Source organism: Brassica napus, chromosome A8 (genome assembly GCF_020379485.1).
Source record: "Brassica napus cultivar Da-Ae chromosome A8, Da-Ae, whole genome shotgun sequence".
Taxonomy (NCBI): domain Eukaryota; kingdom Viridiplantae; phylum Streptophyta; class Magnoliopsida; order Brassicales; family Brassicaceae; genus Brassica; species Brassica napus.
In genome coordinates, this window is record NC_063441.1 from 22,746,550 (window position 1) to 22,771,492 (window position 24,943).

A 24,943-nucleotide genomic window follows, 5' to 3' on the forward strand; every position below is an offset into this window, starting at 1 on the left:
GATCACAGCCTCCAGAATCATCACCAATATGGCTGAATCTCCCCTCTCAGGCTTCCAAAGATCTCAATGATCCCTTTCTCTGCAATTTTTGTTAACGTTTGTGGATGAGGAGTGGAGGTGGAAGTGTTTCTCACTTTTGTTTTGGATTTTCTTTTGGCTGTGGATGAATTGAAAACAATATAGGACTAAACCAGTGGTGCCTCTCAATCTTCTCTTTTGGTTTTTCTGAATCTCTTAATAAACTTTACATGTGATAATCACCACAGCTATTATTAATTGACAAAAACCTAAGGTGTCAAAATGAACTATAACTCATAAGCTATAGTTCAAATGGCTCGGCTTAGCTAAACTTTTCATGATCACGAACTCTATTTTTAGGCGTATTTAAAAAATGAGTTTAATGATAAACTTAAATGATATTACGAATTATATGAACGATCTTCAATGAATATGAACCAACTCATGAGTTTGGTCACATATATTTATATATAAAATTATATATATATAATATACATATATATATTGGATAATTTCTATTTTTCTTATGTTAAAAAAATAATTTATGGATTAATCATATTTATCTTCTAAAATTAAAATGCAAAACCAATTTTTAAATATATATAGTAAATGTAAATAAATTATATCACTCATCATATCATATAAAAATATTTCTTTAATATTAATATTTTGTTTTTTAATATTTATTTTTTGAATAATATTATATAAATTATTTTAATATTTTATTTTATTTTATAATTACCTTACACTTATTACTTTTATATCAGATATCGAGTTAACTTATTTAACTAATGATCTAAATGATCTAAGTTCGAGTTTACATATTGAAGCTCATATAAAAATTGAGCAGAGCTGAGTTAGTTCACGAAAGATTCAAGTTCATAATAAGCTGAGCTCACTTAAGCTAACTAGTTCATTTTGACACCCTTACAAAAAGCCATAAATACACAAAATTTAATATAGCACATCTATTTTTTTAATCTAATTTAAATTAATCTAATTTTGAATAGGGACGGTTAAGCAAATAGAATATACCATTGGATTTTAGTCTTATGGTTATTAACTTCTTCTTTTTTTTGGTCAAACCTTATGGTTATTAATTTTGAACCGAACATTCCAAGTATAGAAATGAAAAGGGTTGTTTTTTTAAGACTTTTGGTCGGAAAAAAAAATCTGCGTAAAGCTTCGTCCTTTTTGCGTGTGGGGGGAATCGCCTGGGTGGCTTCTCTTCTCTCCCAGACGATTTTGCGTTGGCAAATCCAGAGATATCTCAATCAACACCGCCGAGTCAACTCGCTCTACCCGCATCAGGAGGAGCCATGAATCGGCTGAGAGGCCGAGGGGCATGGATTCTAGGTTCCGCAGCTATGCCTCATCTGAAGAAGAGAGCCCAGAACTCATTGGTCGCCCTCCAAGACTCTTATCTCTCCACCAAGGTGATCCATCCCTCCCCCTTTCCCTCTTCTGTAAAAAGTTCATTTTTTTTTTGTATTGATTATTGATTTTCGGTTCAATTCATATCGGTTTTTGAAGAATTGTGTTTAGGGTTTTCGATTGTATCATCATCTTGTTAATGGGCTTTCGTTATCATTTTCATAGGATTTGCTGGAGAGGCAGAGGGTGGTGTTTACAGTTGCAACTTCTGTTGCATCTGTTGCTACCGCTTGGATTGGTAAGTTTCTAGTTTATGCTTTGCATCTCTCCCTTGTTAGATGCTGAAGTTGCTGGATTATATAGCTTTAATATTGTGTTTGGTACTATAGATTAATGCCAGAGGTTTGGGAGATGATGTTCTTACTTCTATGATAATGATAAATGATCTTCCCATTAACAAAGTTCACTACTTTGAGCTTTGTTTTTGTGTTGTACTGAGTGTTGCAAGAGTATCTTAATTGATGTATATGTTTCTGTTCACACGGAGGTGACCTTTGTAACTGACCCATTGGATGATGAATATGATTGTGCAGGTTATTCATTACGCCACTACAATGAAACTAGGATCGATCAGAGGCTGGAATCTATTGAGAATGCGGTTAGTCTCTATGATCAACAAGAATACTATCAACATTTTATTTATATTATCACTCTATGCTTGCCTCTTATCTGGCTTGTTAGTTGTTATTGGAAACTATGTCTATGTATTACATTGATGCATTTGATTTAGCTGCTACATATTTGGATTCCTATAGCTTCCCTTCTGTGGAAACTCTTTAAAATGACTTATTGCCTATGCGGTTAACTAGTTGCTCTATAATTGCCTCTGTTTGCCACTTGAAACTTTTTGGTTTCTTCTCACGGCAGATGAAACACACCCATGAGTTGGAACGAGGAGAACTCAAGGAGCTTGTTGATCCAGTCGGTTCCAGGTTCACGTCAACAATTGCCACCGCTGGAACCACTTTGATCATCGGGTTTGTTGTTTACACTTCTTAGGCTCACATCAAGTTCTGTGCTTATTAATTAGTCTTACCGTCTGTTTTTTTTTCTTCTTCCAGGTATGGGTTGGGTTGGCGAGGAGGGATATGGTATGCAAACAGGAAGTTCAAAAGAGAACAAATGAGATTGGCTGGGCAGCTAAAACCGAGAGAATGGAAGTTATTGTTAGGGAGGATAAAACCCCGAGCTTGGCCTACCTCAAGGTTCCTCAGACGACCATTCCCAAGGCAGAACAAAACAACAACAACAACAACAACAGAAAATGCTTTGAAGACACCACCACCTGAGGGTGCCGCTTGAAGAATCAGAAAACTGGTTTGGGGAGAAACAATTCAAAAAGCAATAGAGCTAATCGAAACAAAAGAACGATTACTTCTTTTTTTTTTACTCTCTGTAGATTCTTGACACTAATCTAAAAGTCTACACATCGGTTTTGTCATGAAGCCAAAGGCTGTTTGTTCCTCTTTGTTCCTTTGTAATTGATCAAAGTTCAAATACCGTACGCATTTCTTCTTCTTCCACATGTTTAAAATGATGAGTTTGATTGTCCTAATGATATGTTGAATTGTGTTATTAATAAGACCTTTCCTACTACAAAACAAGTATCAGTTGTTACATACGGAATATGTCAGACGTAACGATTAGGCCCTATCAGTGTTGCTTGCTTCTAACAACGTTTGATTTGGGCTGCTAGAGCTATGAAAACAGGCAAACTCGAGTCCTTATTGGGCTGCAAAGGCCCAATCGGGTGATAATCCAATCGGGTGAATCCAACCTCAATTAAATACCCGACCCGATACTGATTAATTCACTGCTTGTTTTCTGGATCCTCGACGCGAACTGAATCGGTGCTTGCTCGCCATTATCCTTGGAGAGCTATCTTCTGATATAGTGTAATCGGAGAAGAGAAGATGGGCATTGTACCTAAGGAAACGATTGAGGTTACAGCACAGAGTATTGGGATCACCAATTTGTCACCTGAGGCTGCACTCATGCTTGCTCCTGATGTTGAGTATCGTGTTCGTGAGATCATGCAGGTAGGTTACGTTTTTTTCTAGTCATGTCTTTGTTGTTCCTGAGGTGTGTGAAGGAATCATGTCCTCATCTTGTTTGGATGTGTTTGCAGGAAGCTATCAAGTGCATGCGTCACTCAAAGAGAACGACTTTAACAGCTTCGGATGTAGATGGTGCTCTTAACTTAAGGAGCCTTGAGGTACTAACTAGAGACCAGTTGGCAGTTACTCCTTCCCATCATCTAGAGTTTTGTGTAGTGCATTATCAGTAGAATGTTTGATAGCTTCCTTTGATGAGATGAATATTTTTTTGGTGGAGTTGTCTAGTAGTGAGAAAGATCTATAGCGATTAATTAAACGTTGCTTCCAAATATACATATATAGAAGTTAACTGATTCTAAGGCATATGTATCTGAGAGTGATTATATTTATTTCAGCCGTCATATGGCTTTGCCTCAGGAGGACCATTTCGTTTTAGAAAAGCTATTGGGCATCAGGATTTGTTCTACACTGATGACAGAGAGGTGGATTTCAAAGATGTAAGATGCTGGGAATGCCTACATATTTATATAGTACTTTTTGTTTTTGTTTCAATTGAACCGTTCAGTTTAATTTTCTAATATTTTCAAGAAATGTCATGATTATAGGTGATTGAGTCCCCACTACCGAAAGCTCCCCTTGATGCTGGAGTTGTCTGTCACTGGCTGGCTATTGAAGGAGTGCAGCCAGCTATCCCAGAAAATGCTACTTTAGAAGGTTTGCCTCTCAATTTTTTGTCCTGGCTTGGAATTGTAAAATCACTTTTTTTTTTAAAGAATGAAAAATTTATTCATATTAAAAAAAACTTTTTACAACATGTGTGCTTCTGGTCCTAAAGTTTATGAAATCCATTAACTAAATTGATTGACATGAAACAAATATTAGTAATGTTTACAGTGACGTTTAAGTGGTGAATTAAGTTCTTTCTGCCCTTGTTTATCCCCATCTTGAATATATTTCCACTTTTTTATGGTGTTTGTAGTCATCAGAGCACCTGCAGATAACAAAATATATGAACACAAGGATGGACCTCTTATAGACGTTAGGCTACCAGTGAAGCATGTACTATCTAGAGAACTTCAGGTATATGGTTCAGGCTATATACCACAGGCTCGTATCTTACATGCATAAGACTTATCTGTTGTTTTCTCTCTTTACAGTTATACTTCCAAAAGATTGCTGAACTTACAGTGAGCAAGTCAAGTCCTGCTCTGTTTAAAAAAGCATTAGTGAGCTTGGCTTCAGACTCAGGACTTCATCCTCTAGTTCCATATTTTACAAATTTCATTGCTGATGAGGTAACATACTGCACCACCGAGGATCACGCGATTACTTGATGCACAATATAATAATTATTTTCTCCACTGATGCAGGTATCACGGGGTTTAAATGACTTCCTACTCCTGTTTAATCTAATGCACGTTGTTAGAAGTCTTCTACAGAATCCTCATATACACATAGAACCTTATGTAAGTTGCTTTCTGGATTATCTTTTACCACTTCCTTAAGAATTACTATGGAATCATGTAGCTATATCGTCTTTAGGTTTTAGTAGTGGATTTCTTCAAATTGTATTTTAGACATGCTATGTACTATGCATATAATATGGTTAGTGGTAGTGTTGGTCTGACTTCGAGAACGCCGTGCAAGTTCAACTAACTTCTGTAGATGACAATAAATCTCTCCTTGGATCTGTATGAGATAATTTTATATTCACATGGGATAATTTTCATGTAAACCAGCCTTGGGATTATGTGCAGTATAAGTTGTTTTTACGGTGTTGTTGCATAACCATGGAATTAAGTGAAAATTATCTTTTGGTGACAGCTGCACCAGTTGATGCCATCTATTGTAACATGCCTTGTATCGAGAAAGCTTGGCAATAGATTTGCCGATAACCACTGGGAGCTTCGAGATTTTACAGCGAATCTAGTTTCACTGATATGTAAAAGGTTCGTTCTTTCCCTATGATTATGGGGATCTCTTACTGAACGTGATTTTTTACTGAATAATGAAATTTTATATGGTGCAATTGTATGCAATATGGTGAGATAATAGTATCCATATATATGGTCCACTAAGTTTATCTTGGCTGATCTCTTTGCTTTGGCATCTGGTATTTCTCCCGCTTGAGCTGAAAAATCAAATGGGAATATCTGAATTAAGAGCAATAAGTAATAACTTCCAAAGTTTTTTCACTATTAAAAAGGATTTTGGTCATTGTCTGCGATGTCTGTGTTACTCTTCTTACCTTAAAATTCTTCTAAAATCTTAAATCTTGTGGTTTGAATAAAATGTTCCAGGTTTGGAAACACTTACATTACCCTTCAGTCTCGTCTTACGAAAACTTTAGTCAATGCATTTTTGGACCCAAAGAAAGCTTTGACGCAGCACTATGGGGCAATTCAAGGATTATCAGCTTTGGGGCACACTGTTGTAAGTACTTCCTTTGCTCTTCTGATGCTACTTTCAGATATTATGATTTTTTAACGCCGTGATGTCTCATTTTACTGCCAACACTTTGCTATTTTCAAGGTTTTGATTATTTCTATAAGTTTCTCCTAAAACAATGTTACTCCTCCATGAACAATATTGTCACCGGTGCCAAAAAAACAGAATCTCAGTACTCCTCTGATGTTAGCTGAATGTCATTTTATTGTGTAGGTACGCCTTCTTATTCTGTCAAATCTCGAACCGTATCTAAGTCTTCTCGAACCAGAACTGGATGCTGAGAAGCAAAAGAACCAAATGAAGAGCTATGAAGCCTGGCGTGTGTATGGGGCCTTGCTGGTTAGTCCAAGTCATCGTCTAAAAGTTCATAAAAAATCTCAGTAGTTTCATATATCGACAATCTTTAAAGAGACTTGTGATTTTTTTCTCAGCGTGCTGCAGGCCTGTGCATACATGATAGGCTAAAAGTCTTCCCAAATTTACCATCCCCTTCACCAAGTTTCCTCCATAAGGGAAAGGGAAAAATAATCAATGCTGAGCCACGTAAGTTGCATCAACCAATTTACTTTCTCTGCTTAATATGGTTGTTGGTGCGTCAGACACATGCTTATAGAATACTAATTGTTGGCTCAATATACGTTAATATATGGCTCGGTGATAACAACTGTTTCAACTACCAACGTATTGTTCTCCCCTTTATGAATATGTCAGGTAAGCGGAAGCTGAGTGCTGATTCTTCAGAAAACCAGCCACCCCATAAAAGATTGATAACTACAGATGGTCCAGATGTGTTACGACCACATGATCACACCGGTCCAGCTCCAATGCATGTAGATAAACCGATAGGAAATTACAATCTGCCACAAAACTCTGCTCAACCATCCTCATCAGAACAAGCTTCTGATGGTGAAAGCAGAAACGGAAAGGAGAAAGAAAGAGGCAAGAGCCGGGCTATTACCATGAAAGCAATCCTTGGTCAGATTTGGAAAGACGATCTTGATTCTGGACGGCTCTTGGTGAAACTGCAACAGCTCTATGGTGATAGGATTCTTCCTTTTATCCCTTCTACAGAGATGTCAGTATTCCTCTAAACCGTTATGTGATACATTTGCGGTGAGAACTCATGGTTCTACGCTTGGAGAGAGATTAAACTACCATCTGATTTGTGAATCTTCCTGGCCTTGAGGGACATCGAGCATCTCGGGTCTTTAGGAGAAGTCAACATGTAGTGGTTTGAGTTGTATTGAACCGAGTAAAGGTTGAGGGCTTACTTGGTGAATTTATATGTTCCGTCTATATATTTAGACTTTAGTGGATTTTAGTGCTTGGTGAATTTATTTGTTCCGTCTGAAGAAACTCGTGACATGTATTTTTTCAATTTTATTTGTAGTCATGTAAATTGCAGTAATTTTCCTTCATGTCTTGCTTATTGCTCGTTACATTCTGGTTATTCTCTGCATCGAATACAAGGTTAAAGTGACAGTATACTTCTTCTGGTTTCTGGTCTGTATTAATAAAGTAAACGGTCTTTAAGACTAGAAGACTTGTTTGTGGATGAAAAGAGAATAAACAAAAAGCTAAGAAGGCGTTCTCTTACATCAACTAAATAATATCGAATGTAATAACTAATTAAACACACTGGACTACTAGTTCTCCAACCAAAAACGGTTATGACCACTACTAGTTCTGCAATCAAAAGGATTGGCTATCTAGTTCGGTAAAAGCTTTTAATGATACAAACAGTAGCCAATGTGCTTCAACCAGGGAGCTCAGTTAAGGTTCCTTGGTGACCAAAAATGTTTCACTGGGAGAACTTTATTGAACGATGGCCATCTATTCAACGATTTCCCCTTCCTCTAGTCCATCAATGTCCAAATCAGTAGCAGCTAGACTTTGAAGATTGCAATCATCATCTGAATCAAACCCCTTTGCAAACTCACATTCGAAGTTGAAATAGTCTCCTGGGTTCAACTCCGGGAAAAGATCAGCGTATGTGTCTATTAACCCTTGCTCAAACTCTAGCTCCATGTTATCGTCAGGATGTGCATTCTTGGCATCCCCACCCTCAGCCTTGCTGACCTCTGAGAGTTGCTGACGCGGGTTAGAGTTAATTTGTTTCATAAGATCAAGAACCTCTGGCTCAAATGAGTCAATGTTGCCTTCTTCTTCTTCTATTTCCTCTTCTCGTGTAATTGCACCTTCTGCCTGGCTATAGTATTTAGGCTCAGGTGTTGTCGTTTTCTCACGGTCAAAGTCTCTGATAACTTCAAAGTCGTAGCTGTGCGAAGGAAGATAAACATGGATCACCGGGTACTCTAAGATAGTTACTTGAGCAAGCTGCTGCCTCACGGGACCCTTAATGTCCAGCTCCTTGAAAGGAACCTTTACACCCTGCAACCAAGGGAGAGAAAAAGTAAAACACTAACACAACAAGTCAACATGTGGTAATAATCCAAACCTTGGGGTATGTGCGTATAAAAAGCTTGAGAGAATCAAGATCCACATCACAAAAAGGCTTGAGCTTGTGAATCCAAGGACCTGGCTTAAGATGATTCTCAATCACAGAGCAAAGGCTTGTATCTTCACCAACACTGTGATGGATTGTTAAAGCATTAATAGTGGACAAAGATGAAACTGTAAGTTAAAGAGAGTATACTACTAACCCATGGTCGACAAGAACAACATCTGTAGAGTGAAACCGCCACTCAACTGTCCAATGAATGCACTTCCTCCTAAACCAAGAACCAGACCGGTCAAAAACAAATAATCTAAAGCTACAATCTCAGAGAATCTAAAATCATTACCGGTTATCGTAACGACTCTGGTTCTTATCCCTCTTCAACATCCCACCAGGGAGAAACCAGAGCTTAGTTCCGCGGCTACCAGCAGCAACCTGAAGGCCCCGAAGATCATTAGGTAACCTAAACCTAAAGTGAGGGTTTTTACATAGCTGATGTCTCCTTCTCAGAGCAGACTCCGCCACTCTCTTCGTCTCCTCAAGCAAATTGTAATCTATGCATTTAAAAAAAAATCAAAACTTTCATCAACCCTTAGACGAGAAAGCTAATAATAACAAAAAGAATACAAAATCAAATAACAATTAGACGAGGAAGCTAATAATAATTTACAAAGCTAAAAATCAAAACTTTCATCAACCCTTTTAATACTTACAATCAAAGATAGAAACTTTGAATGTGATTATTACCGGAGAGGAGGAGATTATCGTCGAACTTGGAGAGGGGGACGAAGTCGGTGAGTTTTCTTTTGCCGGTACAGCCTGTTCGCTTCTTGTGAGCTTTGACGCAAGGGAGGGCGCACGATCGAATTGAGCATCCTGGGCATTTGTATTTCCATGGATTCAGCTTGCACTCGCCGCAGAGTTTATCATCATCGTCCATTGATTTTTGTTCGGATTCGATGTTGTTCATCGTTAAAGGTTTGGTTTTTGGGGAGAGGTTTTATTGAAACTAGGGCTTATTAATCTGAGAGAGGAGTGTATGTTTTCAAATTTACATTCTAGTCCCTGTATTTAATACTTTCTTCGAAATACATCCCTTACCTTTGTAAATTAATACTTGGTCCAGAAAACTTTAATTTATATACTTTAGGTTTTTGGTTTCATAACCTATCCAGGTTAAGCGAAGCTGGAGGTCTAACCAATCAACCTACGTCACAATTAAGTTTTGAAAAATTTAGAGAAAATGAAAACTACCCTAAACTTTAGGTAGAAATAGAATTGTAGAAATTCAAAAAGGTCTTTTTTTTTAAACAAGAAGAAAAGCTTTTAGTCAATGAGGTAGACTGATTTTGATTGTATGTCATGACTACGTGGACCCACAACATACATCTCATTGTTAATCGACACACACAGAAAATAAAAAATTCCCAAGAATGTTGTTGTTTGCTTTTATTGCCCACAATAGTAAAGTTTCATCTCGCGCTTGGTAGGAAGTAGTTGTAAATGCAATTACTTCTCTTATCAGAAAAAATATATATGAAACAATTACCAGTACTGTAAGAGCTCGCACATTAATGGTGTTAGGTAGAATATTCAATTATTGATTACTTTATATCTTCAAAAAGACTTTTCACAATTAAGCCCAAGTCAATTGACGATATACCCTAAAAGGTACCGTGAACGTTGGGTAACAAGAGCAAACTTTGAAGACAGAGGAAAACAAAAACAAAAATAATATGAAGTGTGCACTATTACTCTGGTCTCATCTCTCACTACTACTTGTCTTGATTCTTGCTTCAGCAGATCTCACGGCTTCGAGATCTTCTTGTCAGAGCCACTGTGGAAACATCTCGATACCGTATCCTTTTGGGATAGGAAAGGGTTGCTACCTCAACGAATGGTTTGCAATTCAGTGCAACAATTTCACCTCCGGAAAGCTTGTCCCATATCTACCAAAGATTGACAAAGAAGTTGTTAAAATCTTTCTACCGGAACCAACTGGGTATGAGGGCTATAACTATGGGTCACTTCGCATCAAAACCAACATAACTTCCATGGGATGTTCCAATACCAGCGATGAAATAAAGTTTGGTGAGCCTTTGAATTTTACTGGCACACCGTTTACCATTGGCCGTTCCAACACCTTCCTAGCTATTGGCTGCAACTACAAGGCCACGTTGACACATCTTGAGCCCAGATTGGTGGGATGCATCTCGACTTGTGAACCAAAAAAGATACGGGATTATACAAGCTGCCGTGGTGACAAATGCTGCCAAGCAGACCCACCTAGTGGGATTGGACAGATAGTCGGTATCAGTATGGAGGAATTTTCGAGTAACATAACAAGAGAGAGAGGGTGTCGAGTGGCTTTCTTAACAGACGAAAATGAAGACCCATCAGCATACCCGGTGGCTAAATTTACTGATCCGCAATGGTTTTATGATAGGCAATATGTTATACTCCAACTACGGTGGGCCATTCCCATGACGAATCTCTCCTTTGTCAATTCCTTGGGATGCCCACATTATGAAATGCGTCAGTATATCGATGGCATTAATCCTTGCGGATGCTCGAATACAGATGATGGGAGCAGCAATGTAGGATGCGCATGTAATGATGGTTACACAGGTAACCCATTTATTATGGGTGGATGTAAAGGTTAGTAATTATTTCTTCTTTTCCCTTTATGTAATGTAAATATCATGTAAGCCTAACAAGTCCTATATAGGTGGTAGCAAATCATAATGGATGAATACAATCAAAGTAATACCTATATATATATATAAAAGAGACTTCATCATCGATCTAATTACACTTTCATGACGTTGTTCTTCTAGATATTGATGAGTGCCAACTCGACTCAGATTATATCAAGAATTGTAGGCGACAAGGAGGCACTTGTGTGAATACTCCAGGAGACTTCCAGTGCGTAGTCAAGAAGAACAAGACTGTGCCAATTACTATAGGTAAAGTCATCACCCAGTTTATATCCAAATTGATACATCATCTATTGTATATTATTTGTTGTTATCTGAGTGGTACACAAATTAAGTACGCTTTTCAAAATTTCTTGTGGGTTTCCAGGACTATGTGTAGGTTTTGGTGTGCTGATCGTTTCCGGTGGAACTTTGTGGTTATACAAAATTATTAAAAAGCAAAGGAAGATCAACCGCAAAAAAAAGTTGTTCAAACGTAATGGAGGTTTATTATTGAAACAACAGTTGACTTCAACTGAAGGCAGCATCGAGAAGACAAAAGTATTCACCTCCAAAGAGTTAGAGAAAGCTACTGAAAACTTCAGTTCGACTAGAGTGCTTGGACAAGGTGGACAAGGTACCGTGTATAAGGGAATGCTTGTAGATGGTAGAATCGTAGCTGTGAAAAAATCTACAGTTGTGGATGAAGACAAGCTTGAAGAGTTCATTAACGAAGTTGTCATTCTATCGCAAATCAACCACAGAAACATCGTGAAACTCATAGGCTGTTGCCTTGAGACAGAAGTGCCTCTTCTAGTTTATGAGTTTATTTCTAATGGTAACCTTTTCGAGCATCTTCATGGTGAGTTTGATGAGTCTGCGATGACTACTTGGGAAATGCGTTTGTGCATCGTCATAGATATCGCTGGAGCTCTTTCATATCTCCACTCAGCAGCCGCATCTCCAATTTTTCATAGAGATGTCAAATCTACAAATATAATGTTAGACGAAAAATATCGAGCTAAAGTGGCTGATTTCGGCACTTCAAGATCGGTAACGGTTGATCATACCCACCTAACTACTGTAGTTTCAGGTACAGTTGGATATGTGGATCCGGAATACTTCCAGTCTAGCCAATTCACCGACAAAAGTGATGTCTATAGCTTTGGGGTGGTGCTCGTGGAACTCATTACCGGAGAGAAGCCTATATCTTTTGTGCGGCTTCAACAAAGCAGAACATTGGCAACTTATTTCATTGTTGCAATGGAAGAGAATCGAGTTGTCGACATTATTGACCCTCAGATCAGAGATGATTGCAATCTGGAGCAAGTCATGGCCGCAGCACAACTTGCAAGAAGGTGTCTGAATCTTAACGGAAGGAATCGTCCAAGCATGAGAGAAGTATCAATGGAGTTAGAGAGAATTCGTTCACCAACTGAAGATCCACAGTCACATGTTCATATTGAAGGAAGCAATGCAGAGGAAGTAGCTGCGGAGATTAATATTGGTGTGGAATCATGCAACAACGTGGGTGTTAGTGCTCCTTCTGGATTTCAATACAACGTTGATACAACATCATTGTCAGATGCCGAGCCGTTATTTCCTCGTCAAACATGGTGACCACCACGTTTCGATAGCACCGGATGATTTTGTTAGTAAGTATTCTATGTCAACTAGACGATGATAACTATATCAATTCCTCGCTAGTGTATCAAAACATGAAATAAGCGACGTATCCTACTACGTTGTGGTTTGCATTTGTATGCATGGTTGTACTATTATGTTTTTGTTTTTAGAATCTGCACCAAGTTGAATGATATGCTATGTTTTCAAAGCGCATACAACTCAAATAGCAAGCAAAGTGACGTATAACATATACAAACCGTATTTCTCATCATCTTATTCACAAAATAGGTTTGTCATATTTTTATTTTTTGTAGAGATGAAACCTTGATGGAACTTAAATATGAATTGTTACAAAAAAAGAAACAAAAAATATTTAGAGTTTAGGTTCGGTTCACAAACTCCTTAAAATTCCGAGAACCAGATTCAAAACTTATCTGCCTATTTGATTTTGTTTACCGGCTCACTAAACCGAATAGTTTACTAAAAATTACGGTAAACCTTTTTTATATATATAACTGACTTTTATTCATATTTCTCAAACTTGTAGAAATGTTCGAATGTTGATTGGTTAAAGAACTGTAGAAATTTACTAACTACGGTAAACTTTGGGTGACAAGGGAATGTTGATTGGTTAAAGAATTGTACAAATTCAAAAAAATGGGACTAAGAAGAAGAGGTTGATCAATGAGGTAGCTTGATTGTATATCATGACTACCTCACCTGGACCTACATCTTAATGTTAATTAATCCACATCTTTTTTTTCTACAAACTCAATACATTAATTCAACTAGATCTTATGCTCTAAAGAACCAACCAAGCTGAATTTATTTAGATGATTTAAAACTAGTGGAAATATAAACCAAACTATGGAACAAAATATTCACGAAAATTGTAAAAGATCAGATTATGAGTGGAATTGAGAGTCAGTCCATCGAATTGTAAATCGTTTTTGATAAATCTAAACAGTTCAACTATGATATGAATAATGGGATCTGCCTCTATTTTAAGTAAAGACATTTGCCCACCACAAGATAGTAATAAATTATTATTACTGCTTGCACTTGCTAGGAAATGGTTGTGATAGATAGTCGTTGGACACGAGACTTGGACTTCTCAAACTTTCTTTTACGCACACAGTATTGGAGAATATTCAATTGTGACAAGCTCTCACTATTATATATAGAGTATATGTTGTATTTATCTATGCAGAAGAAAAAAAAAACATGAGGTGTGCACTACTACTCATGACTCATCTCTCACTAGTGCTTGTCTTGATTCTTGCTTCAGCAAATCTCACCGCTTCGAGATCTTCTTGTCCGAGCCACTGTGGAAACATCTCGATCCCGTATCCTTTCGGGATCGGAAAGGGTTGCTATCTCAACGAATGGTTTGCAATTCAATGCAACAATTCCATTTCTGGAGCTCTTGTCCCCTATCTACCAAAGATTAACAAAGAAGTTGTCAAAATCTCTCTACCGGATGCAAATGGTTTTTTCAAAACCACCGAATCATACGGGTCACTAGGCATCAAAACCAACGTAACTTCCATGGGATGTTCCAACAGCAGCGATGAAACAAAATTTGGTGAGCCTTTGAATTTTAGTGGCTCCCCTTTTACTATTAGCCGTTCCAACATCTTCCAAGCTATCGGCTGCAACTACAAGGCAACCTTGACACATCTTGACCCCGCAGTGGTGGGATGCATCTCGACTTGTGAGCCAAGAAAGATAGGAGATCATACAACAAGCTGCCGTGGTAACAAATGCTGCCAAGTAGACCCACCTAGTGAGATTGGAGAGGTAGTCGGTATCAGTATGGAGGAAATCTCTAGTAGCATAACAAGAGAAAGAGGATGTCGAGTAGCCTTCTTAACAGACGAAAATCAAGACCCTCTAGGGTACCGTGAGGCTAAAGTAACTGATCCAAATTGGTTTTACGATAGGCAATATGTTACACTCCAACTGCGGTGGGCAATTCCGATGACTAATCTCTCGTTTATCAACTCCTTGGGATGCACGATGAGCTACTCCAGCCCTAGCGTTAGTCCTTGCATATGCGTGAATAATACAAACGATAAGATAAGCAGTGTAGGTTGTGCATGCCACAAGGGTTACACAGGCAACCCATATGTTCTGGGTGGATGTAAAGGTTAGTAAATGTTTCCTCTTTTCCCTTTATGTCATGTATATATCATGTAAGCTTATAACAAGTCCTATTATGGGTGGTAGCAAATCATAGTGGCTAATTACAAAAAAAGTAATGCCTATATATATATATATAAGATTTTCATCATCTAATTACACTTAATTTCATGACACTGTTCATCTAGACATTGATGAGTGCCAACTCGACAAGGGTAACTACGAAAATTGTAGGCCACAAGGAGGCACTTGTGTGAATACTCCGGGAAGCTACCAGTGTGTATTCAAGAAGTACAAGACTATGCCAGTTACTATGGGTAAAATCACATTATTATTGATACACCATCCATTGCATATTATTTGATGTTATCTGAGTGGTACAAAACTTAAATATGCCTTTCACATTTCTTGTGGGTTTCCAGGACTATGTGTAGGTTTTGGTGTACTGATGATGGTTTTCGCTGTAGCTTTTCTGTTATGCAAATTTATCAAAAAGCAAAGGAAGATCATTGGCAAAAGAAAGTTGTTCAGACGTAATGGAGGTTTATTGTTGAAACAACAGTTGACTTCTACAGAAGGCAGCATCGAGAAGACAAAAGTATTCACCTCGAAAGAGCTAAAGAAAGCAACTGAAAACTTCAGTTCAACAAGAGTGCTTGGAAAAGGTGGCCAGGGCACTGTGTATAAAGGAATGCTTGTAGATGGTAGAATCGTAGCTGTGAAAAAATCTACCGTTGTAGATCAAGACAAGGTGGGAGAGTTCATTAATGAGGTTGTCATTCTATCGCAGATCAACCACAGAAACATAGTGAAACTCATAGGCTGTTGCCTTGAGACAGAAGTGCCTCTTCTAGTTTATGAGTTTGTTTCTAATGGTAACATTTTTGAGCATCTTCATGGTGAGTTTGATGAGTCCGCAATGACTACTTGGGAGATGCGTTTGCGCATTGTCATAGATATTGCTGGAGCTCTTTCGTACCTCCACTCATCAGCCTCGACTCCGATTTTTCATAGAGATGTCAAATCTACAAATATAATGTTGGACGAAAAATATCGAGTTAAAGTGTCTGACTTCGGCACTTCAAGATGGGTAACTGATGATCATACCCACCTAACTACTGTGGTTTCAGGTACAGTTGGATATGTGGATCCGGAGTACTTCCAGACTAGCCAATTCACCGACAAAAGTGATGTGTATAGCTTTGGGGTGGTGCTAGTGGAACTCATCACCGGAGAAAAGCCCATATCCCTTGTCCGGTTTCTAAGAAACAGAACACTGGCAGCTTATTTCATTCTTGCAATGGAAGAGAATCGACTCATCGACATTATTGACCCTCAAATCAGAGCTGAGTGCAAGCTAGAGCAAGTCATGGAGGCAGCACAACTTGCAAGGAGGTGTCTAAAGCTTACTGGAAAGGATCGACCGAGCATGAGAGAAGTGTCGATGGAGTTAGAGAGAATTCGCTCACCAAGTAAAGATTTACAGCCAAATGTTCATATTGTCAAAAACAATGCGGAGGAAGCAGATATTGGTGTGGAATCGTGTAGCGTTGATACAACTTCAACGTTAGATGCCGAGCCGTTATTTCCTGGTCAAACATGGTGACCATCACATTTTCGATATGATTGGATGATTTCGTGATATTAGTATAAGTATTGTATAGTATATATCAACTAGACGAATATGACTATAAAGTTCTAATGTATGAAAAACATGTGATAAGCGGTGTATATCTGCGTTATGGTTTCCATTTGTATTAAACTAAGTACTATTATGGTAGTTGTTGAATATGCACTGATTTGAATGATATGTTTCTTTAAGCACGTACATACGGTATACAAGTGGTAGTTCTCATCATCTTACGTACTCACTCTCAGTTGTATATTATTTTAGGTTTAACACCAACCGAAATGGCCTTCTACTAACGTAATTAATATACTCGGGTTAACACCAACCGAAATGACCTTCTACATGTCATGTTTCATAATATATGCTTGTGAACCCTAACGCTCGTACTTGTCTCGTCATCGTCATGGACACTCACCATTTGGATGAAGCTTTGGCCGCAAGTCACCTCTTTAGATATCAATTTCAAATTATTATTTTTCTCTTAGTAATTGTTATTTAAAAAAACACACAACATATGAATTTTTATTCTTCTAACTACTAAAAATCGGGTATGATATTTTGTAAATTGTTGAGATACTGAATCTTCCGGATTTGAATCATCAAATATATATGCATGACATTGTTCCTGCTAAAAAGATGCATATACGAAAAAGCAGGGCCGTCTCAATTTCTTTTTGGACCCTGTTCGAAAAGTATTAATAATATATTTAAAATATAATAAATAGTTTTAGAAATTAATAGTTCTATTTATATATGTTTAACAATTTTTTTATAAATTATAAACTCTAAACTAGTCAATACTATATCACATTTTGAAGTTTTAAACTATAATTTATGTATATATTGTTGAAAGATTCTTAATTTTTTTTATTTTTATACTTGGACCCTGTTCGACTGCACCACTTGCGCGTGCTATTAGACGGTCTTGTACGAAAGTATATAGATCGATTTTCCTCATGAAATATTTTTCTTATACTTTTTACCACTCTTATTTAAAAAGTGATAACTTGTAGATTTGCATATCTAATCTATTAATAGTCATTAATTTTTTTTTTACTTAAAACAGAAGTCACAATATTTTTGTTTTCTACCAATTTATTATTTAATATAAATTATATGTTTCTTATTTATATCTTAATTTATGTGAAAAAACAGTCTAAATAATTTATAGTTTAATAATTCTACACCACTCAAAAATAGCTGTTGGGAACAAGTATTAGAAAATAATTATCATTTTATATAAAAATAGACAAATTAGGTTTGAATAAAAATCATCAAACTATATTTACCACAACTTATTAATAAAATACAAAATTAATATTTCAAAACTTATTTTTGTGGTCAATCTTCAAAATGTAAAATTTTAATTAAAATAGAAAATTGTTAAATACCTTTAAATCGACGTAATCTTCCTCTTTCTTGTCCCAAAAAAAAAATCTTCCTCTTTTTATTTATTTCCTTATATCGTGCATTATTTCTCATTCTCAGTTCTCTCGCACCCTTTGGTAAAAATATATATAAAATTTGACCTATTTTATAGCCTCCCCATCTGTTATATTTTTGCTGCATCTCTGGGTTCCTCATTTACGCGTCCCTTCATTATATTCTCTCTAATGCATTGCTTCACGATTAAAAGCAAACCAAAGCTTTGATTTTTATGTATATTCAAGGGTAAATGGTCAGCAAAGGTGAGATCTTTTTAATCATTTCATTACTATTATTTTATCATCATTCTGTCGTCTGAGCTATTTTTAATATACTATCATCGTTTTCCCTGTTGCTTCCCATCGAAATATCTATTCGTTGTCTGGTCATATAAACAGAGAGAGCTAATGGGCTTCTTTGGAGAAAGTTGTTGTTGTGCAATACGTTTTCTTAGATGTAATACATCTGTTGTCATCATTACATTATACATATATGTTCTTTCAAGTTTTATTCATTTGCATCTATGTGGCTATATCCTCTGCTGTGTATCTTTTGGGTTTAGATATGTAGAAAGTCTCTAACTTTTTGTTTCATTTATAAGCAGGAATGATCTTGAAGTTCTTACCTTTTTGTTTTTTTTGGTGTGTAAGAAATGGGATCAAGCTCTAGTCTTAAGCAAGGTCCAGTACCAATGGACAATGTTCACATTACACCTGAAGCAACCTATGAAGCTGTGGTTGCAGATCCTAAACTCTTCATGGGTTCCTTGGAGAGGATTCACTCTCAATTGGGTACTAAATTCATGTAAGCTTCTTTTCTCCCTTATCCTTTCTTGTGAGAGTAAAAGTTCAGTGGCTCTTAGATATGGCTGCAACATTATTAACTTCTTCACATATGCATTTGTGATTGATTATAGGGTTCCGATTATAGGAGGGAAAGATTTGGACTTGCACAAGCTTTTCATTGAGGTAACCTCTCGTGGTGGAATTATTAAGGTATGTATTTCAAACTGCAGTATAGTTTTCACATGTTATAATCTAAGTCTCATTTATTTTGCCCTTTGTTATCTACATTGATTGATCTTTGTGGTTGGATCATTTACCTTGTATGGATTTGCAGATAATTCATGAAAGGAGATGGAAAGAAGTAACATCTAAGTTTGCCTTCCCTGCAACAGCAACAAACGCATCATATGTCATGCGCAAATACTACTTCTCACTGCTTAAAAACTATGAACAAATCTATTTCTTCACATCTAATAGCCACATTCCTCCAGGTTTTAACTCATTACAACAAACACATGCTCTTGAGTCTTGAGTTTACTTCTCAGTTTTGTAACATCATTTCTTCTGTAGACTCTCTCCGGAACCAATCCACTGTGATGGGACTTGGAACCATAAGACCTCCACAAGAACTTCAAGCTCCACAACCAAGGATTGATTTTGGAGGTCTCCATTTTTGTTCTCTATTAACTTCTATAGATGGTCTAACTGTGACTTACAAAAGCTGTTGTTACTGTTTCAGGACATTTAACTGGTCCAAATGTGATTGGAGTGATCGATGGAAAATTCGAAGACGGTTACCTTGTAACTGTGACAATGGGAACAAAGCAGCTTAGAGGAGTTCTCTATGAACTTCTTCCTCAACAGAGTCATTGTAGCTTCCCCAACACTAATGCCAATCCTCAAGTGGTTACTACAAAGCGTCGAAGGAGAAGAAAGAAGTCAGAGATCAAAAGACGTGACCCTGCTCATCCCAAACCCAACAGAAGCGGTTATAACTTCTTCTTCTCCGATCAGCACGCTAGGCTGAAGCCTCTTAACCCTGGTAAGGACAGGGAGATCAGCAGGATGATTGGTGAGCTCTGGAACAAGCTCAACGAGCAAGAGAGATTGGTTTACCAAGGGAAGGCGATGGAGGACAAAGAGAGGTATCTGATTGAGATGGAAGAGTATAGAGAGAAGCTTAGGACAGGACAGCTGATGATAAGTAACGCTGTTCCATTGCAGCAGATGCTTCCTCCAGAGGTGAACTTAGATATGGCTGCTGAAGCTGATCTTGTAATAGAAGAAGATGAAGAAGGTGATTCAAGCGATTGCTCAGGAGAAAGCGAGCCACGTGATGATGATCGTGAACTGGAGGAGCCAGCTCTGAATCGTTTAGGTCTAAACCTTAACTCTAATAGGACTGCTATAGTGGTGGGCGATGTTGTGATGGAAACATGTCCGAGTAAGAAACCTGAAGAGCCAGAGTGTGGTGGTGGCTGCTGCTGAGCAGAAGTGAAGATTTTCTCTTGTTTCGTTTTCTAGTTGCTACTCTCTTTTTTTTGGTATTACACAGCCACAGGTACAAGGAGGTTAGGGTTTCATATGGTTACTTGTGGTATAAGACAACTCTTTTACTCTTGGTACTGATTAATATGTTTTGATTTCTTCTGCAACAAGACATGTTTAGGAGTGATTTTTTTTAACATTTTTGTTGGTCTTTTATGCTAAAATCTTGTTTTGTTACATATGAAAGAACAGATCTATAAAAATATACACATTACAAAGGGTATAACTTAGAGAAAAGATCTATAAAAATATATACATTAAAGAATAATAGGTTTAAGTAAACAGAGTATGTTGTTTAGATTTTAGGTCAAAGATTTAAGTTACACATACATTTTTTTCCTGTAGCAGACTGCTGTAGGACTTTTAATTGATCTTTCTAATTTGTGACCGTTAGATAAATAGAAAAATGTACAAAATAATAAACAAAAATTCATTAAAGGAATTGAATAAATAAAAAATATGAATTCTGTTCATTGTATTTCTCTTCAAAATTGAAGAATAATTTGTTTCTATAAATTCATTTCTCTGGAAGGAATTTAAAAGGAATAGAATGGAACTTACATGTTAATAATTTGATTAAAATTCAACTTAATTGGTATAAAATTTGAAAAAAAAAAAGAATTCACCATAACTTTGTTCATAAAACATGGTCACCAATTGGAGTCAATATATACAAAATTAAGGATTTTATACCTTTTGTAACATTTGAAAAAGAACCTAAATTCTTAATGTATACCGGTACAATAAATTGTTATGAAACGATTGTAAATTAAGGCCGGTTAAGGAAGAACCAACCAAACCTATGCTAAACCAATTGGGTCTTCGCCTCTTCAGAAGGGAATCATTTCGTCGACTCTCTGTCTCCTTTTTAACGGCGGAAGCAACAACGAAGCAGAAGTGATAACCCTCTCTCTCTCTCTCTCTCTGGCTGTGTATAATCCATATGATTAGAGGCTAGATCCCAGTTTTGTGGAGTGTCTGATTCTTCTTCTTCTTCTTCAATCCCTTTCATGTGAAAGTCTCCCCAAAGCAGCTTCTCCTCCTTCTTCTATTTTGGGGAAGGGTCTTAGTGGGTAAAATCTCTGGATTCTTCTTTTTACTTTGTTATGATTGCGATTATTGCTTAGTGATAAGATTTGAATCTTAGTTGAATTCGATGATGCCTTGTAGCTTAGGCTCTAGTTCCTTAGAGATTATAGATCTTTGTTTGATAGTCTTTACAAAGTCGTCAACTTTCTTTGTGGGTAGTCCTTAAATTTTAATCATTTCGTATAAATTCTTAAAATTTTCTTGAAGCTGAGTACTGAGTTTGAATCTGACAATAGGTTTGTATATAAGTATGCACACCATTGCGTCATTGCTTTTTTTTATTTGTTTGCAGTTTGATTTGGTTATGTAGATGATGTGGCAACTTGAGTTACTTACTATTCTATTATTGGCTTTGAATGTTCAGTGTGTTGTGGAGAGTAACTCATGGGGAAGAAAGCGAAGAAGAAGGCTCGAACCCCAACAAAGGAGAATCTCTCTAAGAAGGTCTCTGAGCAGCCTAGTGAAATAGCTGAGGGAGATGCTGTTCAAGCAGTTAAGGAGAAACAGGCTTGTGTTCATTTCGATAAGGGTCTTAATTTGGATAAACTGCTGGAGAAGATTAAGTCTTCCCGGCAGATTAAGTGTCAGGAATGCAAGGAAGGGGTGCACGGTAAGAGAGGAGCTAAGGAAAAGGGTAGTAAGGGGAAACATGCTTTTTCTTCTTCTGCTGCTGAGCCAAAAGCTGACAAAAAGGCTATTTGGGTTTGTTTGGAATGTGGGGCTTTTGTTTGTGGAGGTGTTGGTTTGCCCACTGGAGCGCAGAGTCATGTTGTGAGGCATATCAGAGTGACTCGCCACCGTTTGATGATTCAATGGGAGAACCCTCAGCTAAGGTGGTGTTTTCCGTGCCAGTCGCTACTCCCTGTTGAGAAAGAAGAGAACGGTGAGAAGAAAGATGTCTTGTTGGAGGTTGTGAAACTGATGAAAGAGCGGTCTTTGAACAGCTTACCTCCATCTGAGGCCGAAGAGGAGAGCTCTGGAAGTGGTAGTATCACTAGTGACATCAAATTACAAGGCGCTGTCACCAGTGGTGTAGAAGCTAGGGATGGTTACGTTGTGAGAGGGCTAGTTAACCTCGGGAACACATGTTTCTTCAATTCGATAATGCAGAATCTTCTTTCCTTGGATCGGTTACGCGATCACTTCTTGAAGGAGGATGCGTCTGGTATCGGTGGGACTCTTGCTTGTTCCCTGAAGAAATTATTTGCGGAAACGAAACCAGAAGCAGGCTTAAAGAGTGTGATAAACCCCAGAGTCTTTTTTGGGTCTTTCTGTGTCAAGGCGCCACAGTTTAGAGGATACGACCAGCATGACAGCCACGAGCTGCTACGCTGTTTGCTAGATTCATTGAGCACCGAAGAATCAGCCTTGAGAAAGAAGCGTGGCGTTTCTGATAACGATGAGAAATCTTCTACTCTTATAGAATCTGTGTTTGGAGGCGAGACGTCGAGCATTGTTTCTTGTATGGAGTGCGGGCATTCCTCAAAAGTCTATGAGCCCTTTTTGGATCTCTCTTTACCAGTACCGTTCAAGAAAACCCCTCCTAAGAAGCAGCCAACCGTTTCTCTAGCGAAGAAAGCTAAGCTTCCACCAAAGAGAGTCGCTAAGCATGTGTCCAAAGTAAGTTAAGTTTCAAAAGTCCTCCCAACTAAGGCTCTGTCGGATCTGAAATCTCCGGGAAAAGCTGCGGTTGTCACAGCGGATTCAGATGCTTCCTCTTCCAGTTTTGCGCCAGTTGATAATGGTACGGTTTCAGAGACTCAATCGGTTGATAAGCAGGGCTCGGAAAGTGTAAGCCAATGTGATACTGTTTTCGATAGCTTCTGGTTGGATGTTATTGGACCAGAACCCTTTGAAGATGAGACGAATGTGGATATGGAAGATAGTGTCAGTGACAAAATCCCAACTACTGAGGCTAATCAAATTCTTCCAGGTCCAGATAATTCTTCCAACACCTCAACTTTGGAAGGTAACACAGAGAGGCTGATGCAAGATAATGACGAGACTATAAAGGCAGAAACCATCATGGATGATAAAGATATTCAAGCTACGCAGCCTGATGAATGCACAGCTACAAGCAATATTTCTGCTGAAATCAACCAAGCTAGTTGCATTGGTGGTGGTGATACTGGTTTAGGGGAAAGTTCTTCCTCGGTGAATCCTTGGGATGAGGAAGAGCTTCCTTTGATGGTTGCAGATTCGCAAGTTCTGTACATGCCATACAAAGAAAGCATATCCTATGACGATGATAAACCAGCTGTGGAAGAAGGCGAGGGTGAGGCATCATCATCTTCATTTGTTACTGGTGATCATGAGCCACCACAAGACAATGATTTTGTTGGTTTAGGCGGTTTATTTGATGAGCCTGAGGTTACCGAAGGGCCTGTTGTTTTTGGACCTCCTTGCAATCCTGAAGCTTCTTCGGGAGGAGCTGGTTTTATGGCGTTCAGCAGCGAGTCTGATCCTGAAGAAATAGATGATTCGGATTCACCGGTGTCTGTAGAGAGGTGCTTGGCTCATTTCACTAAGCCTGAGATTTTGTCGGACGACAACGCTTGGAACTGCGAGAACTGTTCAAAGAACCTGAAGCTCCAACGGTTGAGGGAGAAGAGAAAATCCAAGAAAGATGAATCGAGATCAAGCAACACCAGCAACGGATGGGTGAGTGAAAATGAAGATCTTTCAGCAATGAAGCAAGATCCAAGTGATGGTTCTAGTAGTGTCAAGGATAATGGGAAAGAAGCTATGAGTTCTAACTCAGCTAATGACAGTGAAAGTGAAGATGAAAGCGAAGAAGATTCCGGGAAAGTGATAACAGTGAAAAGAGATGCAACTAAAAGAGTACTTGTGAACAAAGCCCCACCTGTCTTAACCATACATCTAAAGCGATTCAGCCAAGACCTGCGTGGTAGGCTAAGTAAGTTAAATGGTCATGTTGCTTTCAAAGAAGTGATCGATCTTCGACAGTATATGGACTCAAGGTATCATCTCCTCTCTTCTACATGATCTGTTCTTTTAAACTTAAATCTCTCCACAATATGAAACTGTTTCTTTTGTTCTTTTACTTCAGGTGTAGTGGAGAAGACCCGCCAGTTTATAGATTGGCTGGGTTGGTGGAGCATTCAGGGACGATGAGAGGAGGTCACTATGTGGCGTATGTTAGAGGAGGTCATAAGGGTAAAGAGAGTGTGTGGTATAACATAAGCGATGCACATGTCCGTCAGGTTTCGTTGGACAAGGTTATGCATTCAGAAGCTTACATCTTGTTCTACGAACGGATCTTCACACAAGACTAAGATTATATTTTTTTTCTTAATTTCCATTATACTGAAAAAGGAAAGTTTTTGACGATCACATTAGATCAGATACCATTAGTTTTGTTTTTTATACAATGTTATCGGAGTTACATATGTATTATCAGAAACATGTCTGAAAAATATTTTTTTTTCCAAATATTGATTCAAAAAATTATATACACAGTGCAAGCAAAGATTAAGGAGTGTGTTAAGCAATATGAACCGTCCGACGATCGACCACTAACCAAACCAATACTTGCGTACCGAAAGCTAAACCGGATCAATTTAATT

At 37.8% G+C, this 24,943-nt stretch overlaps 6 protein-coding genes and 1 pseudogene across 6 annotated transcripts; 6 read left to right on the top strand and 1 right to left on the bottom strand.

Moving 5' to 3' along the window:
- The first annotated feature begins 1,150 nt into the window (after nt 1-1,150).
- On the top strand, nt 1,151-2,969 carry LOC111199880. The gene is made up of 5 exons (XM_022690490.2): nt 1,151-1,454; nt 1,618-1,690; nt 1,986-2,050; nt 2,320-2,429; nt 2,514-2,969. Exons 1-5 carry the CDS (start codon nt 1,338-1,340, stop codon nt 2,752-2,754), a joined length of 606 nt encoding a protein of 201 aa, XP_022546211.2. The 5' UTR covers nt 1,151-1,337; the 3' UTR covers nt 2,755-2,969.
- Nucleotides 2,970-3,244: 275 nt separating this feature from the next.
- On the top strand, nt 3,245-7,434 carry LOC111199881 (transcription initiation factor TFIID subunit 6-like). Its single transcript, XM_022690492.2, has 12 exons — nt 3,245-3,491; nt 3,581-3,667; nt 3,905-4,006; nt 4,115-4,223; nt 4,489-4,589; nt 4,667-4,804; nt 4,880-4,975; nt 5,334-5,458; nt 5,810-5,942; nt 6,171-6,296; nt 6,389-6,500; nt 6,669-7,434. Exons 1-12 carry the CDS (start codon nt 3,366-3,368, stop codon nt 7,046-7,048), a joined length of 1,635 nt encoding a protein of 544 aa, XP_022546213.2. The 5' UTR covers nt 3,245-3,365; the 3' UTR covers nt 7,049-7,434.
- Nucleotides 7,435-7,512: 78 nt separating this feature from the next.
- On the bottom strand, nt 7,513-9,415 carry LOC111197806 (box C/D snoRNA protein 1-like). The gene is made up of 5 exons (XM_022690493.2): nt 9,163-9,415; nt 8,762-8,969; nt 8,621-8,689; nt 8,416-8,548; nt 7,513-8,348 (listed from the first exon to the last, which is right to left on the bottom strand). The coding sequence occupies exons 1-5, from the start codon at nt 9,383-9,385 to the stop codon at nt 7,791-7,793; spliced, it is 1,191 nt and encodes a 396-aa protein (XP_022546214.2). The 5' UTR covers nt 9,386-9,415; the 3' UTR covers nt 7,513-7,790.
- Nucleotides 9,416-10,114: 699 nt separating this feature from the next.
- On the top strand, nt 10,115-12,928 carry LOC106430202 (wall-associated receptor kinase-like 9). The gene is made up of 3 exons (XM_022690495.2): nt 10,115-11,073; nt 11,253-11,381; nt 11,500-12,928. Exons 1-3 carry the CDS (start codon nt 10,152-10,154, stop codon nt 12,729-12,731), a joined length of 2,283 nt encoding a protein of 760 aa, XP_022546216.2. The 5' UTR covers nt 10,115-10,151; the 3' UTR covers nt 12,732-12,928.
- A 250-nt stretch (nt 12,929-13,178) lies between these two features.
- LOC106430192 (wall-associated receptor kinase-like 9) lies at nt 13,179-16,698 on the top strand. The gene is made up of 3 exons (XM_013870961.3): nt 13,179-14,886; nt 15,068-15,196; nt 15,302-16,698. Exons 1-3 carry the CDS (start codon nt 13,962-13,964, stop codon nt 16,483-16,485), a joined length of 2,238 nt encoding a protein of 745 aa, XP_013726415.3. The 5' UTR covers nt 13,179-13,961; the 3' UTR covers nt 16,486-16,698.
- A 173-nt stretch (nt 16,699-16,871) lies between these two features.
- Nucleotides 16,872-20,207, top strand: LOC111200133 (high mobility group B protein 15-like). The gene is made up of 6 exons (XM_022690818.2): nt 16,872-18,197; nt 18,585-18,738; nt 18,851-18,929; nt 19,054-19,210; nt 19,290-19,382; nt 19,459-20,207. Exons 1-6 carry the CDS (start codon nt 18,185-18,187, stop codon nt 20,205-20,207), a joined length of 1,245 nt encoding a protein of 414 aa, XP_022546539.2. The 5' UTR covers nt 16,872-18,184.
- Nucleotides 20,208-21,095: 888 nt separating this feature from the next.
- Nucleotides 21,096-24,811, top strand: LOC111199882 (annotated as a pseudogene).
- Nucleotides 24,812-24,943: the final 132 nt, after the last annotated feature.

Bases quoted from the DNA above. Each gene is read 5' to 3' on its own strand.
- LOC106430192 (XM_013870961.3), top strand. From the start codon at position 13,962: ATGAGGTGTGCACTACTACTCATGACTCATCTCTCACTAGTGCTTGTC. The intron at 14,887-15,067 runs GTTAGTAAATGT...CTGTTCATCTAG, and splicing joins TGTTCTGGGTGGATGTAAAG to ACATTGATGAGTGCCAACTC. The intron at 15,197-15,301 runs GTAAAATCACAT...GTGGGTTTCCAG, and splicing joins GACTATGCCAGTTACTATGG to GACTATGTGTAGGTTTTGGT.
- LOC111199881 (XM_022690492.2), top strand. From the start codon at position 3,366: ATGGGCATTGTACCTAAGGAAACGATTGAGGTTACAGCACAGAGTATT. The intron at 4,590-4,666 runs GTATATGGTTCA...CTCTCTTTACAG, and splicing joins TACTATCTAGAGAACTTCAG to TTATACTTCCAAAAGATTGC. The intron at 6,297-6,388 runs GTTAGTCCAAGT...TTTTTTTCTCAG, and splicing joins GTGTGTATGGGGCCTTGCTG to CGTGCTGCAGGCCTGTGCAT.
- LOC106430202 (XM_022690495.2), top strand. From the start codon at position 10,152: ATGAAGTGTGCACTATTACTCTGGTCTCATCTCTCACTACTACTTGTC. The intron at 11,074-11,252 runs GTTAGTAATTAT...TTGTTCTTCTAG, and splicing joins TATTATGGGTGGATGTAAAG to ATATTGATGAGTGCCAACTC. The intron at 11,382-11,499 runs GTAAAGTCATCA...GTGGGTTTCCAG, and splicing joins GACTGTGCCAATTACTATAG to GACTATGTGTAGGTTTTGGT.
- LOC111197806 (XM_022690493.2), bottom strand. From the start codon at position 9,385: ATGAACAACATCGAATCCGAACAAAAATCAATGGACGATGATGATAAA. The intron at 8,690-8,761 runs GTAATGATTTTA...TTCTTGGTTTAG, and splicing joins CAGAGTCGTTACGATAACCG to GAGGAAGTGCATTCATTGGA. The intron at 8,349-8,415 runs GTTTGGATTATT...CCTTGGTTGCAG, and splicing joins TTATACGCACATACCCCAAG to GGTGTAAAGGTTCCTTTCAA.
- LOC111200133 (XM_022690818.2), top strand. The intron at 18,739-18,850 runs GTAAGCTTCTTT...GATTGATTATAG, and splicing joins CAATTGGGTACTAAATTCAT to GGTTCCGATTATAGGAGGGA. The intron at 18,930-19,053 runs GTATGTATTTCA...ATGGATTTGCAG, and splicing joins CTCGTGGTGGAATTATTAAG to ATAATTCATGAAAGGAGATG.
- LOC111199880 (XM_022690490.2), top strand. From the start codon at position 1,338: ATGAATCGGCTGAGAGGCCGAGGGGCATGGATTCTAGGTTCCGCAGCT. The intron at 1,455-1,617 runs GTGATCCATCCC...TCATTTTCATAG, and splicing joins ACTCTTATCTCTCCACCAAG to GATTTGCTGGAGAGGCAGAG. The intron at 2,051-2,319 runs GTTAGTCTCTAT...TTCTCACGGCAG, and splicing joins TGGAATCTATTGAGAATGCG to ATGAAACACACCCATGAGTT.